This window comes from Pseudoliparis swirei, chromosome 12 (genome assembly GCF_029220125.1).
Source record: "Pseudoliparis swirei isolate HS2019 ecotype Mariana Trench chromosome 12, NWPU_hadal_v1, whole genome shotgun sequence".
Classification (NCBI taxonomy): Eukaryota; Metazoa; Chordata; class Actinopteri; order Perciformes; family Liparidae; genus Pseudoliparis; species Pseudoliparis swirei.
The window spans coordinates 3,206,932-3,223,312 of NC_079399.1; the positions used below are offsets into that span (position 1 = coordinate 3,206,932).

The following is a 16,381-nucleotide window of genomic DNA, read 5'->3' on the forward strand; positions in this document are numbered from 1 at the left end:
ACGAGACACGGAAATAAGCCCCGCCCCTCGCGGAGCGTCTCGACGCTCATGGCTTGAACACGGCGAACGGTCGAGCGAGTAAACTCACTCGTTTTGGGCCACGCGAAAAATAGTTTAGCTTTTGGTGTGAACGCACCTTTACATGTACATGTGTACTTATACATATACTGTATATGGAACTTCCTGGACTGTATTTCACTGTCTCACCAGCACCTGGAACAGTAAAGCACCACCAGGGCACGTCAACCTCTTGTTGATCTGTTAAAGATGAAGACTTTGGGTAACGGAAAATTATGAAAACTATTCACTTAGGCTTTAAAAATATTTTTAATTTTTATATTACTCTTGATACAATAAAATACACACAAGGGCTCTTTGGTTGTCTGTACATTGAAGAATAAAACAGCTTGTAAAGCAACATTTTTTATTTGGATTTACAGCACAAAATATTGGTAATTGGATCGTAAAATATCTCTACAGTACATATCAAATGTCCTTATAAACCACTTTTAGATGGATATACTCCGACACCTCCTCAGCTTTAGTCTAGAGCAACGCAACTTTCCATTCATCATCGGCATTATGAACACCTCCGAATCTACAGGGACGACCTCGCTTTTCACGATAGGCGTTATGCTCGATACGGAAGGCCTGTGCATGGCCGATTCCGGTTTCGGATCGGAGACGACCTCCCACCTCCTCAGAACCCTCTGCAGCGTTTCCGTCTTCGACCCGCAGAGTGCTTCGTAGCACTTGGGCAAGAAATGGCAGAAGATGATGCCGTAAGTGGACACCAGGATGGCCGAAGCCTGCACCGGGGAGGCGTGCTCGTTGTTGGTGATGTAGACGGGGATGAAACACACCCACACGAACAAGTACATCAGCATGCTGAAGATGGTGTAGCCCGTTTCGCTGAACTCCTGCGGGACTTTCCGGCCTTTGATGGCCAAGAGGAAGCCCATCATTGCCAGCAGAGCTATGTAGACCAACATGATGCCGAAGCCTATGTAGGTGGGACCTTCGCTGCACTGGATCAGTTTGGTCATGCTTTGAGGGGGCGGCGGCGTGGGATCGATATCCGGGGAATCGAAGACGAGCCAGAGGATACAGATGATCCCCTGGAGGGCGGTTAGGACGATGACGATCACCGTCGGCTTGTAGAGTTTGTGCAGCCGCCTGGACGTCAACTGGCCGAAGGGAAGGAAGGCCAGGAAGGTGCGCAAGGCCTTGACGAGGACGCAGGACACGCAGAGGGTGAAGCCCATGGCGTACATCACCTGGCGGGCCCGGCAGAGGTGCACACTGGGCTTGCCCATGAAGCAGATCACGCTGGCGAAGCTCACCGACAGACCGGCCATCATGACGCAAGACAGTCTCACCTCGGCTCTCTTCATCGGCTGGGAATCCCGGTATCCCAGGAAGAGGCCGAAGGTGACCAACAGGAGCAAGATGCCGAAGGCAGCGGCCGACACCATGATGATGGGATGGGTGTCCGTCCATCGCAGGTAGGACTCGGATCTGGGCGTGCACCGATCCCAACCCTTGAGAGACCAGGTTCCATTGGGGCATGCTTGGCAGGTATGAAGATCTGGGAGAGAAGACGGTCGATTATTTGGATAGAAATAAAAGCAGCTAGTGATTTACGTTGAAAGGAAATACCCGATGGACACAGCCACAAACAAGCCACCTGCAAAGGGACCCAGGTATCTCAAGTTGGTGTCTATCTTGAAGGTAAAAGATGAGTCATACCCCAGTCGTCTGAAAAGGTACCCTCCGGACAAAGCGTGCAGTTGTAACAGCAGTAGACGTTCAGGATCTTCTTCACCGAGCCGGGGGCGCAGGGCTCCGAGCATCTGGACCGAGGGACCTGGGGTCGAGCGAACGAGAGAACGGGAGCACCATCAGTTGTTCGTCATCCATCCTTCTGGTCACATGACATCTATTGTTCTGTCCATCCTGGAGAGGGATCCTCCTCTGTTCTCTCCTGAAGGTTTCTTCCCTTTTTTCCCCGTGAAGGGTTATTTGGGAGTTGTTCCTGATCCGATGTGAGGTCAAAGGTCAGGGATGTCTATGTGTACAGATTGTAAAGCACTCTGAGACAAATTTGTAATTTGTGAAATTGGGCTGTACAAATAAACTGAATTGAATTGTAATATAGAGCGACGACACGTGTATTACGTCAATATCCGATGGTGTCTTTTAAAAATAAAACGCCACCAGATGTTGATGTTCTGTGGATTATCGTGCAATATAAGCACTGGTGTGTTTGCATTGGAATTAGTGTCTTGACACCTATATGCGTCAGTGTCAAGACACCACACACACACACACACACACACACACAGTCACACAGGAATGAGAACAGGTTGATGAACTTCAGAGGGAGGGTCCAACCAGCCTGGTGTAGTTTCTCGAAGCACGATTAATCCCTTTGAAGTCTCATAACCCCGTTTCGTGGTGTGAAAAGCAGTTTAACATGCCGCGTCCTTAAGCCCCTCCCCTTCCCTTTGAACGGCTTGCTCACGCAGACCACGTCAATAAACATGGACGCGTTTGGTGTCCCAGCATTCAACACATCCTCTTCTTTGCAAAGAAAATATGGATTTCCTTTTAGGTAATGTTTTGATCGCCGTGTATTTATTTATTTGTATGCGTGTTATTCGCATTACAAAAAAAGTTTTAAACCGAATCGCATGAAATTTGATGGGATGATTGGTTATTATCCGGGGACCATTTGATTAGATTTTGGGATTGATCGGGTCAAAGGTCAAGGTCAAGGTCATGAAAAAGGTCAACATCTTCTTGAATCGCATGAAATTTGGTGGGATGATTGGTTATTATCCGGGGACCATTTGATTAGACTTTGGGATTGATCGGGTCAAAGGTCAAGGTCAAGGTCATGAAAAGGTCAAACTCTTCTTTTTACCATACATTACAATTTATATCCAATTGGCATGCAACTAATGCCAACATGTTCATAATTCAATGCCCAATCTTGTGATATGCGAAGGTATGCGCTCTACCGAGTGCCCATTCTAGTTTCCTATGAATTCTTTCACAAGAGGAGTCTAAACACACAAAGTCTAATGTCGCGATAAATGCTGCAAGTCGGGTCTTGCAGCATTTCGGTTAAAGCACAACCTGACCACATCGACTATCAAGGCCGTCACACCTGTGGGGACACGTTGCGAGTACGCCGTCGTCTTACCGTGGCATTGGCTGTCAAAAACCAGACGACGTCTTTCATGTCGACCTCTATTTCTTGTTCGACGACGTGGTACCTCCCGATCTTTTCACACCTCCTGAGCCGTCCGTCCGCTTTCCACAGGACGAGATCATAAAAGCCTTCGGAATCGCCATTTCTGTCAAAGCTGAAGTTGTAGTTCTCATACTTAAACTTCACTGTCTTCAGTACTTTGAGAAGCTGCAAAGCAACGAGGAGAATGGCATTTAAACCGGGTCCTTTTTATACTGTTATCCACAAGGATTCTACGAGGATAAGAACGTAGCTACGCAATTTTGAATCTGAAGTTGATCCATTCTCACCTTCCACGGAGGGAAATTAATTTCCCCCGAGCACGACGTCTCGTTGCACTCTAGGAGCTCTTTGAGGGCGTGTGCCGTGGCCCGCAAGGCCACCTTGTGCAGGAAGGCCACGCTCGTGTCCAGGGCCGTTACCAGATAGTCGTCGTTTTGCTCTTGGGGATCCGAGACGGTGCAGGCGTTGGCAGATTTCATCCTCAGGAGTTTGGGCGAGGGACAGTAAGACGGAGGGTTGCTGTAGAAACACTCGGAGCTGCAGTTGAACCGGATGTTCTTGTATTCTTCGATGAAGCGGTTGGACCCTCCCGGGGTCACCGTCAGATTCATCAGGTAGCCGTCGAACGCTTCGATCTTTTTCGTCATGAACGTGAAGCCCAGGATGTCCCCGACCCCGTTGATGCCTTCCATCTGGGCGATGGTCCGGCTCTTGGACCAGGCGTCGGTGGCGATCCAGATCCTCGAAGTCTTGGTCCGGATCATTTCCAGAAAGAGGATCTCCACCAGCTCGGCCTTGATGATCAGCAGCACCGCCTGGACGTCGGAGGAGCGGATCTTGTCGGCGACCTGCTTCATGCGTTGCGCGCTGAGCGAATGGTCGAGGTAGCTGGGCACCACCTCCTGGTAGGCCAGGCAGGCGCCGGTCGCCTCGGCCTCCCCGAGGAAGCTTTGGAACGCCTCGCTGCCGTACTCGTCGTCGCTGTACACGACGCCCACCCAGTTCCAGCCGAAGTGACGCATGATGGCGGCCACCGCTTTGGTCTGGTGCTTGTCACTGGGAATGGTGCGTACCACCACCGGGTAGCGCAGCTTGTTGCTCAGGTCCAGCGCCGACGAAGTGCTGCTCAGCTGAGAAAAAAGATGATAAAAATAATACGATTATTTATAATTATTTGAATGACATTAAGGTCTTCTGAATCCCCAAATTACCACGAAGAAAATGTCCAATTTTACAACAGTAAGTGTATTTTCGACTTCTCAGTTTGAGCAGGACCAAAATCACAGGCTTGCAACATCCCGCCAATCCCGGACTAAACCAAAAGAAATGGGCGGGAGGGGGGATCCTGATCCAATTGAGCCGTGGTTCGGTTCATTCTAGTGGGCCGTTTTCTTGGGGATTGGACTTTTGGAACAATTCCAGGAAACATCGTGAGAAAGAGACAAAGCAGAACGAGCCGTGATGACGTCATGACGTCAGGACGTCGGTATGTCCCGAATAGTTCTTAAAGGGCGCTAACACACATATATGTGCCACGTGAAACCGGAACTAACCTTTCTGGTGTGAAACGGACCCTCACTGGAGATTAGTAACACTATAAATACTACAAACTTATAACTGTACTCTGACTTATGCTCGTTTGAGGTCTCACCAAGACTTGGATGAGGAACACAACTAAAGGACGCCTGTGTTGCACCAGGAAGTGAGTCATTCTCATCTCATTGTAACTCTTTCCCAATCAGAGTCATGTGGGACTTACCAGAGGCACCATGTACACATTGAGCAGTTTGGCCACGGCGATGGACACCTCGGAGTAGAGAGCCCCCAGAATGATCTTGACCCTCGGCCGGAAGTCGGTGTAGTCGCACATGACGTTGAGCGAGCCGTTGACCTCGAGCAGGTGGCCCACGCTCTGCAGCGCCTTGCTGGTGGAGGAGCACGTGTCGCACATCAGATAGCCCAGACGAACCCCCGGGAGGAAGCCGGCTGCGTTGATGACCTCGATCTCATGGATGATCGCCAACGAATTGAGAAATGACTCCAGGTCAAAACTGGAAGAAGAATAAAAGAAAAATGGAGACCGGGGAGGGGAAAGGAAAAGCGTTTAAATTATCTTTCAGACTTTTTGGTGGGGGGGGGGGGGGGGGGTTAGTGGTGTTTGAGTTCCTAGAGGAAGTCTTCAGGAGACCAGGTGGACATGCGGAAGAAGAGGAATATCTATTGAGGGTCTTCAGGATCACAGAACTGAAGAAAGATGGAAAAAGACCACACCCACAGACATAAGTCCCGCCCCTCGGATGCGGACTGGCCAATCAGAGCGGAGCATCAGACGGCCTTGACCGTGCAGCTCCATCTCACAATGTTTTATGTTTTACTTCATTTTCAGGCTGGTTTTGTGGATTTACGGCAACATCATGGTAAAACATTGTGTAATAGTGATACTTCAAGAGGTATGCATTTTTATCTTTAACCTATTTTTAGCTGAATCAGTTGGACTTCCTTGAGATATTCCTTTTAAAAGCAAAAATCCAAGTCTTTACGTTCATTTAAAAAATATTAGGACCATAGCAATGAGTGAATTTTTTTATTTATTACACTGTTTAACGATTACACCTTCACAAAATGGTTCAAATTAACCTTAGTCGGTTATGCCCATTGACACACATTTCCTCGTTTCTTTTTTTGTTGCTATTTTATTCTTCCTATTTTTATTACGTCAAATATATTAGACACTTTTCAGATCGAGCATTTCTTTTTTATACTATAATAAAGCTTTAAGAAATGCAAAAACTTTTTTTAGAGGGATCAGAAAAATGTGGTATGACAAAAGAGAAAAATAATAATATTGAGCGAGATAAATATTTGTTAAATTTTTTACTACAACACTTAAAATGAAAGACATACTTTTTTTAATTATTCCTATTTTTTAATATTAGATACTCAAATATATTAGACATGCACTATTCAGATTGTGCATTTCTTTTTTTATACTATAATATATTTTTATGAAATGCAGAAACTTTTTTAGGGGGATTAAAAAAAAGTGGTATGACACAAGAGGAAATAATAATATTGACGAAATACACTTTTATTTTATTTTTATTTTTTACTTTAACCCAAACTCCTCACACACACACACACACACACACACACACACACACACACACACACACACACACACACACACACACACACACACACACACACACACACACACACACACTTGGTACTCACTCGGAGCAGTTGAAGCTCTCGGGGCGGACCCGCTCCTCCAGAGCCTTCACAGTCCGGTGGCTCGGCAGCAGGATGCCCAGCACCACGTCCCCGGGAGCCCGCGCGCCGCACGCCGGCTGAAGGAAGTCACAGGCGTGCACGCGCTCCGGGATGAGGACCACCAGGGCCCAGAAGGAGAAGAAGGAGGAGAAGAAGCTGCTGTCCGGTGGACCACGCGTCGGCATCCTTAAAGGCCAAGAAACAACAACAACAGCAACAACAAGAAGAACAACAACAGCCCCGCTCCTGTGGAGGAGCACCGTCCTCTCATGTGGACTTTTGTTGTGGTGGTGCGAGACGCGATGACGTCACAGAAAACCTGTTTAGATGCGAGAACTGACAAGAATGTCTCGTGCAATCAAGTGTCACCCCCCCTCCTCCTCCTCCTCTTCCTCCTCCTTCTTTTTTCTTCTTCTTCTCCTTCCTTCTTCTTTTCTTTCCTCCTCCTCCTCCTCCTCCTCCTCCTTCTTTTTTGAAGGAATGAGTGATGGAATAAGGAGGGTGTCGGTGGATCCTCATGGGGTCCAGGGTTCTGCTGAGCCCTGATTGGTGGAGAGATTCAGTCAATCAATTAATAAAGAAAATAGTTTATATCTCTCGTTTCTATTCTCTTTCTCTCTTATGGTGAATATGTAGTTTTTTTATGACTGTAATGTTTTTTGAGTGGTTGTCTCTCAGTCTGATTGAATGTGGGCGGGGCCAGGGACACAACCAATGAGTCTTAATTAGAGCAACATGTGAAGGTTCACTTGAGGTTGTATATTTGACTTTATTCATCAGATTAAACTTTATAATTGCCCACATCTAAACGTATTAATGAATTTAAAACATCTTTATGATTTGTCCTGAAGCTGTAGTCACAATAGTATCCAACACACAGCTGAGTCTTTCTGCAGGATCACAACATGAGCGCGAGGGACCTCTGTGACTAAAACCTGGGCCGACGCTGCCCTCTGCTGGCAGGATACGGCATTGCACGTGCAGGGGGCCTTCACAGAGCTGCATTCTGCTGGAGGTCTGCAGAGACTTTTTAGACAGGCAATGAGGAGGGCAGGCCCTCTGGACCTGGAGCAGGGGAACACATCCAGCTGCTTCTGTATTCTGACTAACAACAGGTCGTATACCTGTGTCAGGTCTGTGTGTAACACGTTATAAACGTACTCAAATATGCATATATTACATTATAATCTGCTTATAGCACTGCATCTTTAGAATTAGAAGCATGTAAGATACTCTAAGTATAAAGTATATCAATATAACAATGTTTGTGTACTTTATATATCGTATTATAGTTTTACAATATGATGCAATTATTAAGTCCTATGATGCTTCGTCACTCTACAACGCTGTACAATGCATTCTGAATGCAATATTATGTATTGTTTGTTTTCTTTCTTTTTGTTTGTGTCAACAAAGTGTGTTTATTGTTGTTCACGGAGTCAAGAAACACAACATTACATCAACACTCGGAGTCCTGTTTATTTATAAATAACCAGTCACATGATCTATAAGATCCCCAACGTTACGTTTCATTAAAACCAAAATCATAAAACCCTCTGTTGTGATCCACTGTGTGTGTGAGTAGGTAACAGGTGAGCATGAGACACACACACACACACACACACACACACACACACACACACACACACACACACACACACACACACACACACACACACACACACACACACACACACACACACACACACACACACGATGCATAAATAGTGCCGCGCATGCATCGCAGGTCACACCGGGGCCCCGCCCCCCCCCGCCGGGCTCCCGGGCAGCAGGCCCGCGGGCTTGAGGGCGGAGGGGATGGGCAGCTCGCGCAGGCTGTCCGGGAAGGTGGCGGGGCTCAGCTGCCGCAGGACGGTCTGCATGGCGGCCAGGGCCAGCGGCGCCGGCCCGCGGCCCGCCAGGTACGCGTAGGTGTCCCCCCCCAGCAGCTCGCGCCAGCGCTGCGGCTCGCGGCTCAGCTCCGCCTTCATCTTGAAGCGCGCGGTGCGCATGAACAGGAGCAGGTTGTCCAGGCACTGCCGCCGGCCGCGCGCGCCCGCCCCTTCCTGGCCGCGCGCGCCGAGCGTCTCCAGGACCACGTCCAGCGGCGTCAGGCCGTCGCGGTCCCGCGCGTGCGGCGACGCGCCGCTCCCCAGCAGCATGGCCGCCGCCTCGGGTCGCAGCAGCTCGCAGGCCAGGTGCAGAGGGGTCCGGCCGTCCTCCACGTGGAAGCAGCCGGCGGCGCGGTCCGCGGAGGAAGAGGAGGGCGCGCCGCCGCCGCCGGTGGCCGTCCGGTGGGTCTCCCGCAGGATGAGGCCGAGGATGCACCGCCGGTCGTAGCGCACGGCCATGGCCAGGTGCGGGGCGGCGGGCGGCGGGCAGCGGCAGAAGCGCTCCCCGGGCCTGGCGAGCGCCTCGTCGGCGTGCCGGTGGAGCAAGTAGCGCGCGTACGCCTGGTGGTCGTGGACTATCGCGTAGAGCAGCGCCTCCGACGGCGTGTACGTCCGGTGGGTGGCGTTCTCCTCCCGGTAAAACGTCTCCATGGTGCGCATGTCCTCCAGCATCCAGACCGGCTTCAGGTCCCGCACGGCCCGGTAGAAGAGCAGCGGGCCGGACTTGCGGTGCTCCTCGAAGCTCGGAGCCGCCACCGCACCGACGGCGAGGGAGCCGGCCATGGCGACCTCAGCGGGCGACGCCGCGACCCTTCATCGGCCCCGGAGCCATTGCAGGAAGAGCGAGGCTACAGGGCTCCCGGTCCCGGTCCCGGTGGCCAACGTCAGTCCCACATTCCTGCGCGCTCCCTGACAGCTGCGGAATTCACTCTCTCCGGCTCTGCAGTCTTGTGCTAATGCGCATGCGCATATCACCAGCAACTTTATTGACAAAGTTAATACCGCCGTCATAGATGGAACCGGAAGTGAAACTAAAAGTTTTGCTAACATTACTTTATTTTTAGAATTATTTGCATATCAAGTGGATACATTAGATTAGTGTCAACATGTGTGTGTTAATAATGTATTTATATGTATTTAATGTAATTATACTGTAGTTTAATTCGTTTTGATCAAACTCACACACGTATGTAGTTTATTATATATGTTTAGAGCTGATGTGGGTACAATCTCAAGATATTCACATAGACACATATATACATATACATGAATATGTTTATATGTGTATGTATACATATGCATATGTGGATATGTATACACACTCCTAAAAATATAAATATGAATATATATCAATATATATATATATAATATATAATACAAAATAATATACTCTCTTAACCCACAACATATTTTAAATACATATATAATATATATATATAAATATAATATATATATAAATATAGTAAATATATATATATACAAATATATTCTATATATAAATATATATTAATAATATACATTATACATGTATATATTATCTATATATGTATATATTATATATACATGTATATATTATATATACATGTATATATATGTATATATTGTCTATATATATTATACATGTACAGATATATATATGTACATATGTGCATATATATATGTATATATACATATATACATATACAGAGGAAGAATATTGTGTATTTATGTTAATACACATATGTATATATACATATATATACAGTATATACATGACATGTATACATGTATATATATATGTATACATATGTACGTGTATATATATCTACATACTATATATACATACATATATACATGTATATGTATATATATATATATATATATATACATATACATATGTGCATTCACATATATACACAATATTCTTCCTCTGGGACGGTATCTGTCCTCATAACGTGTGTACGGTGCGCACGCAGCCTGGGAGCGGTGCAGTAACGGTCTCTGACCACAGCGGGGCAGTGGTGACTCACTGCATGTGGACCCGACGTGTTTATAGACGTCCGAACACGATGCCTGATGAGCAGGACGCACATCACAACCTGTCTGGTACCCACAGGGGAAATGTTGACATCAGGACTCATCTCCACATCTGGAGATATTACCCAAAACAAGGAAAACCAGGATATTGTGTATTTATATCTGTGTCCTGCATGGTGAATTACATCCGTTTGACCACATTCTCACGAAATAATGAAACATTCTGCGAACACACACCCATCTGTCTGCTTTCCCAAAGAAGAAGATTGAAATCAATCTTCTGTGTGTGTGTGTGTGTGTGTACAGATCAAAACAAACATGATGAAAGGGATTGATTTTAATCTCAGATTTGGAAACAGATGAACGAGGTGGCCGAAAAACTCTTCTTTTCTATTATCTTGATAGTTTCTGTTGGCACTGCGAGACACAGAGAACGAGACGACTCACGAGGAGACGAGACACAGAGAGAACGAGACGACTCACGAGGAGACGAGACACAGAGAGAACGAGACGACTCACGAGGAGACGAGACACAAAGAACGAGACGACTCACCAGGAGGCGAGACACAGAGAACGAGGACGAGGCGAGGAGGCGAGACACAGAGAGACGAGGAGACGAGGAGACGAGACACAGAGAACGAGACGACTCACGAGGAGGCGAGACACAGAACGAGACGACTCACGAGGAGACGAGACACAGAACGAGACGACTCACGAGGAGACGAGACACAGAGAACGAGACGACTCACGAGGAGACGAGACACAGAACGAGACGACTCACGAGGAGACGAGACACAAAGAACGAGACGAGGAGACGAGGAGACGAGACACAGAGAACGAGACGACTCACGAGGAGACGAGACACAGAGAACGAGACGACTCACGAGGAGACGAGACACAGAGAACGAGGCGAGACGAGGAGACAAGACACAGAGAACGAGACGACTCACGAGGAGACGAGACACAGAGAACGAGACGACTCACGAGGAGACGAGACACAGAGAACGAGACGACTCACGAGGAGACGAGACACAGAGAACGAGACGACTCACGAGGAGACGAGACACAGAGAACGAGACGACTCACGAGGAGACGAGACACAAAGAAAGCGAGGCGACGAGGAGGCGAGACACAGAGAACGAGGCGACTCACGAGGAGGCGAGACACAGAACCCAGGCGACTCACGAGGAGGCGAGACACAGAAACGAGGCGAGGAGACGAGGAGACAAGACACAGAAGCAGGCGACTCACGAGGAGACAAGACACAGAGAACGAGACGACTCACGAGGAGACGAGACACAGAGAACGAGACGACTCACGAGGAGACGAGACACAGAGAACGAGACGACTCACGAGGAGATGAGACACAGAGAACGAGACGACTCACAAGGAGACGAGACACAGAGAGAACGAGACGACTCACGAGGAGACGAGACACAAAGAACGAGACGAGGAGACGAGGAGACGAGACACAGAGAACGAGACGACTCACGAGGAGACGAGACACAGAGAACGAGACGACTCACGAGGAGACGAGACACAGAGAACGAGACGAGGAGACGAGGAGACGAGACACAGAGAACGAGACGAGGAGACGAGGAGACGAGACACAGAGAACGAGACGACTCACGAGGAGACGAGACACAGAACGAGACGACTCACGAGGAGACGAGACACAGAGAACGAGACGAGGAGACGAGACACAGAGAACGAGACGACTCACGAGGAGACACAGAGAACGAGACGAGGAGACGAGACACAGAGAACGAGACGACTCACGAGGAGACGAGACACAGAGAACGAGACGACTCACGAGGAGACGAGACACAGAGAACGAGACGACTCACGAGGAGACGAGACACAGAGAACGAGACGACTCACGAGGAGACGAGACACAGAGAACGAGACGACTCACGAGGAGACGAGACACAGAGAATGAGACGAGGAGACGAGACACAGAGAACGAGACGACTCACTAGGAGACGAGACACAGAGAACGAGACGACTCACAAGGAGACGAGACACAGAGAACGAGACGACTCACGAGGAGACGAGACACAGAGAACGAGACGAGGAGACGAGGAGACGAGACACAGAGAACGAGACGACTCACGAGGAGACGAGACACAGAGAACGAGACGACTCACGAGGAGACGAGACACAGAGAACGAGACGAGGAGGAGTAGAGGAGGAGACGAGAAGGAGACGAGAAGGAGAAGAGAAGCAGACGAGGAGGAGTAGAGGAGGAGACGAGAAGGAGAAGAGAAGCAGACGAGGAGGAGACGAGAAGGAGAAGAGAAGCAGACGAGGAGACAAGGAGGAGACAAGAAGGAGTAAAGGTGAGACGAGGAGAAGACGAGGAGGAGATTAATATTTCAAATACAAACAGAGTAGAGAGAGAGAGAGAGAGAGAGAGGAGAGAGAGAGGGAGAGAGAAAGAGAAAGAGGAGGGAGAGAGGGAGAGAGGTTAGGGAGGGAGCGAGAGGGAGAGAGAGAGAGAGATTTATTTTTTAGATTTTTGAAAAACACTTTATTTCACATTTTTTCAGCCTTTACATAGCTTCTTAAAAAAAGAAAGTGCTTAAAAAAATCAGGTTGTTTGAAATAAAAAACACCACAACCAAAAACCATTTAAAACAAATAAAACATATTCTACCTAATAAAAAGTGGTGCAAACTCCAGCTCCTCCTTCACCACAGAACACACAATACCTTTAAAACACCACCGTTATTTAAAAGCATCCAGGTCTCCAATGTGTTTATAAAACCTGAACTCCAGCCAGAGTGTGGCTCTGATGTTACAGAGCCACACTGCCCTTGCTTCCTGCCCCTCTCTGTTTTCCACCCGGGACTTCCTCGTTAAATAAATGGCCATTTTTGCTTCGCCTGATAAAAAATGTAGGAGCTGCCACTTTTATTTTTCCGGTTTTTTGTAGGCAGCTCCCATGATAAAAACCTTCTCTGTAAAAACTACATTAAAAAGACTAAAAACCAATGTTAAAAGAGCGAAGAAACTCAAAAGTCTCTTGCACTCATTAAAAACATGGTAAATAGTCTCCCGGAGGTCACAGAAGGGGCACTGGCTCAGGACAGCGGGATTGATTACCGAAATAAAAGCGTTGGACGCGACAGCACCGTGTAAAATCCGCCACTGGAGGTCAGCGGTCCTTTTCTTCAGGGGAGGCTTGTATAGGACCCCCCACTGCGGGCCAGGGCCTCCATGCCCAAGTCTCTCTGACCACACAGTGGGCGGTCTGTTGCACAGTCTGGACCTGTTGATGCTCTTCACGAGGTTAAAATACAAAGTTTTCTTGTCTGCCTTGTTCAGTGTGCAGTTTTCTGGGTGGCTCGTTCTTAGCAGGGGGCCGGTGAGTCCCCCTAGCCCCGGGCTGAGGGAGATGTCTGGGAAGGGGTCTGCAGGGTCCGGCTCTGCTCTCTGCTGGCTGTAGTCGTTGAGGAGGCTCCTCTCCAACCCGGTCAGCCTCTGCCTCCACAGCTCCAGGAGCCTCCTCGCCACCCGGTCGGAATGCATCCCCAGCAGGGAGCCCAGGGCCGGGGGGTCGCTCAGCGTCGGCCCCATTGCATCCACCAACTGCTGCAGGCAAAGAGTCTTTGTTCGCAGCAGCGCCCCCTTTAGTGCAGGGGTGACGCTGCTGCTAATGTCTAGTTTTGCCCCGTGAATTAATGGTTCTCTCAACAACCAGAACAGAGAGTTAGACTGTGGGCACCTTTCGTGTTTAAAAAGGGCCCACGACTTAAAAACACCATGATAAAAAGGAGGCAGCCCACTTAGTTTTAAAATACTGGAGTCTATTAAAAACAAAGCAGAGACACAGGGCGCCAGTTACCGATGTCCCGCGGGTTTCCTTTTTTTGGCAGTAGCGTCAGCACTGCCCTCCAGCAGGACATCAGCATGGAACCAGAGGCCAGACTCTCGTTGAAGACTTCTAGGATGTCCCCTCCGAGGACATCCCAGTACTTTTTATAAAATTCAGCGGGGAGGCCGTCGATACCGGGGGCGCGCCCTCCCTGCATTCCCTACAGGGCAGCTTTCAGCTCTTGGGGGGTTATGGGTCTGTTGAGCTCCTCATTAGTCTCCTCGGAGACCTGAGGCAGCTCCCCACAGAGCCCCTCCGTCGACTCTTCCTCCTCCCTATACTCACTGGCATAAAGGGAGGAGTAAAACCCCACCGCTCGCTTCCGGATCTGGCTTGGCTCCACAACCGGCTGCCCTGCGTCCGTCAGCAGTGAGTGGATCACTCGCCCCTGCCCACTCCTCTTCTCCAGGCCGAAGAAGAAGCTAGAGGGAGTGTCCATCTCCGCGATGGTCTGGAATCGGGACCTGACCAGTGCGCCTTGTACTCTAACTTCGAACAGGTCGGCGAGAGCCGCCTTTTTACTTTTGAGGACTTCAATATGTCCTCGATCTCCTGTGGACTCGCTCAAACTTTCTAGGTCCACTATCTCAGTCTCCAGGTCCTTCATAGATCTGGTGACGTCTCTAGTGACATTGAAAGTGTGCTGCTGACAAAGGAGCCTAATTTCTATCTTACCACGGTCCCACCACTGCCTAAGATTATTAAAATGCTCCAAAAATAAAGCAACACCTCCCTAAAATTCCTAGCGAAAGTTAAAACTGTATTAAAATGCCAATATGCGCTCCTAGGTAAAAAGTTCCTAATAAAAACATGACATAAAACCAAAGAGTGATCAGTAAAACCAGCCGGAACAATGCTGCACATTTTAAAAATATTAAAATGGTGCTTAAAAACATAAATACGGTCTAACCTGGCTGAGGAGATCCTTCCCTCCCTAACGTGGGACCATGTGTACTGTCGGCAGTCCGGATGCATCCTTCTCCACACGTCCACCAGGCCGTGAGAATGGACCAGCCTCCTCAGCACCTGCTGTGAAGCTGGATGTGGCTCTGTGTGGTTTCTGTCTTTAAAATCATCCTCTGTGCAGTTAAAATCCCCCCCCAAGAATAAAAAATCCTCCGAGGCACAATCATTTAAAACATCATTAATTTTGGATAAAAACAGCTTCCTCTCTGCCCCGGTTGTTGGAGCATAGACATTAATTAAAACAACATTAAAAAGGTCGAACCGTGCTTTCACAAAGAACAGCCTCCCCTCCACGATGTGTTTGACCTCCAGTGACCGCGGGCTGAAGGCCCTGGAGAAGAGGAAGCCCACTCCTCCGCTGAGGTTGGTGTTGTGGCTCAGGAGGACTTCCCCCCCCCACTCCCTCCTCCAGTCCGCCTCGTTGGTGCTGTCGCTGTGCGTCTCTTGTAAGAAGAGAACATCGTTGGCCTTCATCTTGTTAAATTCATAAATTGATGTTCTCTTCTTACTGTCCCTCGCTCCATTTACGTTTAAAACTCCGACTCTGAATGTGTTCATTAAAAGAAAAGGGTTTAAAAAACAAATAAAACTTAAAAACAACAAATCAATTAAAACACACATTGGAGCTCTCCACCTCCCCCTGCTGGATGCACTCCTTCACTTTAGGTAAAAGCTTTCTAATTCTAAAAACCTCCTGCTTATCCAATTTCTTCTTTGCCATGTGGTAGCGGCAGGAGTGTTCGAAGGCCACGAGGTCAGGGAAGTGATCCCTGACCTCTACCTTTTTTGTTTTTTTCGTTTGATATAAAAACAGACTGATCTCATCAGCTGTGTATAGCTTTTGGGTTTCACTGTTTGTTAAAATCAGAGGAGAGTTGCTGTCATCTGCCCCCTCCTCGTCGCTGCTGTCCTCCACCGGCCCCGCCCCCTGACTCCTCCTCCTCACCTCCACCCTGCTGGCTTTGGCTTCGCCGCCGGCGCTCTGGTCACTTTTTCTTTTTGGGGCCTCTTTCTGCCCCCCTGCTTCCTCCTCATCCATCTCCACCTGCTCAGCCCCCTCCTCACCTACACCTTCTTCCTCCGCCCCTACGACTCCAC

General features: G+C 48.6%; 2 protein-coding genes across 2 annotated transcripts; both read right to left on the reverse strand.

Moving 5' to 3' along the window:
• Positions 1–407: 407 nt before the first annotated feature.
• Positions 408–6,959, reverse strand: LOC130203068 (G-protein coupled receptor family C group 6 member A). The gene is made up of 6 exons (XM_056428958.1): positions 6,494–6,959; positions 5,019–5,310; positions 3,547–4,389; positions 3,209–3,424; positions 1,750–1,867; positions 408–1,588 (listed from the first exon to the last, which is right to left on the reverse strand). Exons 1-6 carry the CDS (start codon positions 6,715–6,717, stop codon positions 510–512), a joined length of 2,772 nt encoding a protein of 923 aa, XP_056284933.1. The 5' UTR covers positions 6,718–6,959; the 3' UTR covers positions 408–509.
• A 1,034-nt stretch (positions 6,960–7,993) lies between these two features.
• On the reverse strand, positions 7,994–9,463 carry zgc:112001 (uncharacterized protein LOC550384 homolog). The gene has a single exon (XM_056428959.1). The coding sequence runs from the start codon at positions 9,205–9,207 to the stop codon at positions 8,281–8,283; it is 927 nt and encodes a 308-aa protein (XP_056284934.1). The 5' UTR covers positions 9,208–9,463; the 3' UTR covers positions 7,994–8,280.
• Between the last annotated feature and the right edge of the window lie 6,918 nt (positions 9,464–16,381).

Excerpts from the sequence above, each read along its gene's own strand:
- LOC130203068 (XM_056428958.1), bottom strand. The coding sequence starts at position 6,717 with ATGCCGACGCGTGGTCCACCGGACAGCAGCTTCTTCTCCTCCTTCTTC. Across the intron at positions 5,311-6,493 it reads GAGAGCTTCAACTGCTCCGA|TTTTGACCTGGAGTCATTTC; the intron begins GTGAGTACCAAG and ends TTCTTCTTCCAG. Across the intron at positions 4,390-5,018 it reads ATGTGTACATGGTGCCTCTG|CTGAGCAGCACTTCGTCGGC; the intron begins GTAAGTCCCACA and ends CTTTTTTCTCAG.
- zgc:112001 (XM_056428959.1), bottom strand. The coding sequence starts at position 9,207 with ATGGCCGGCTCCCTCGCCGTCGGTGCGGTGGCGGCTCCGAGCTTCGAG.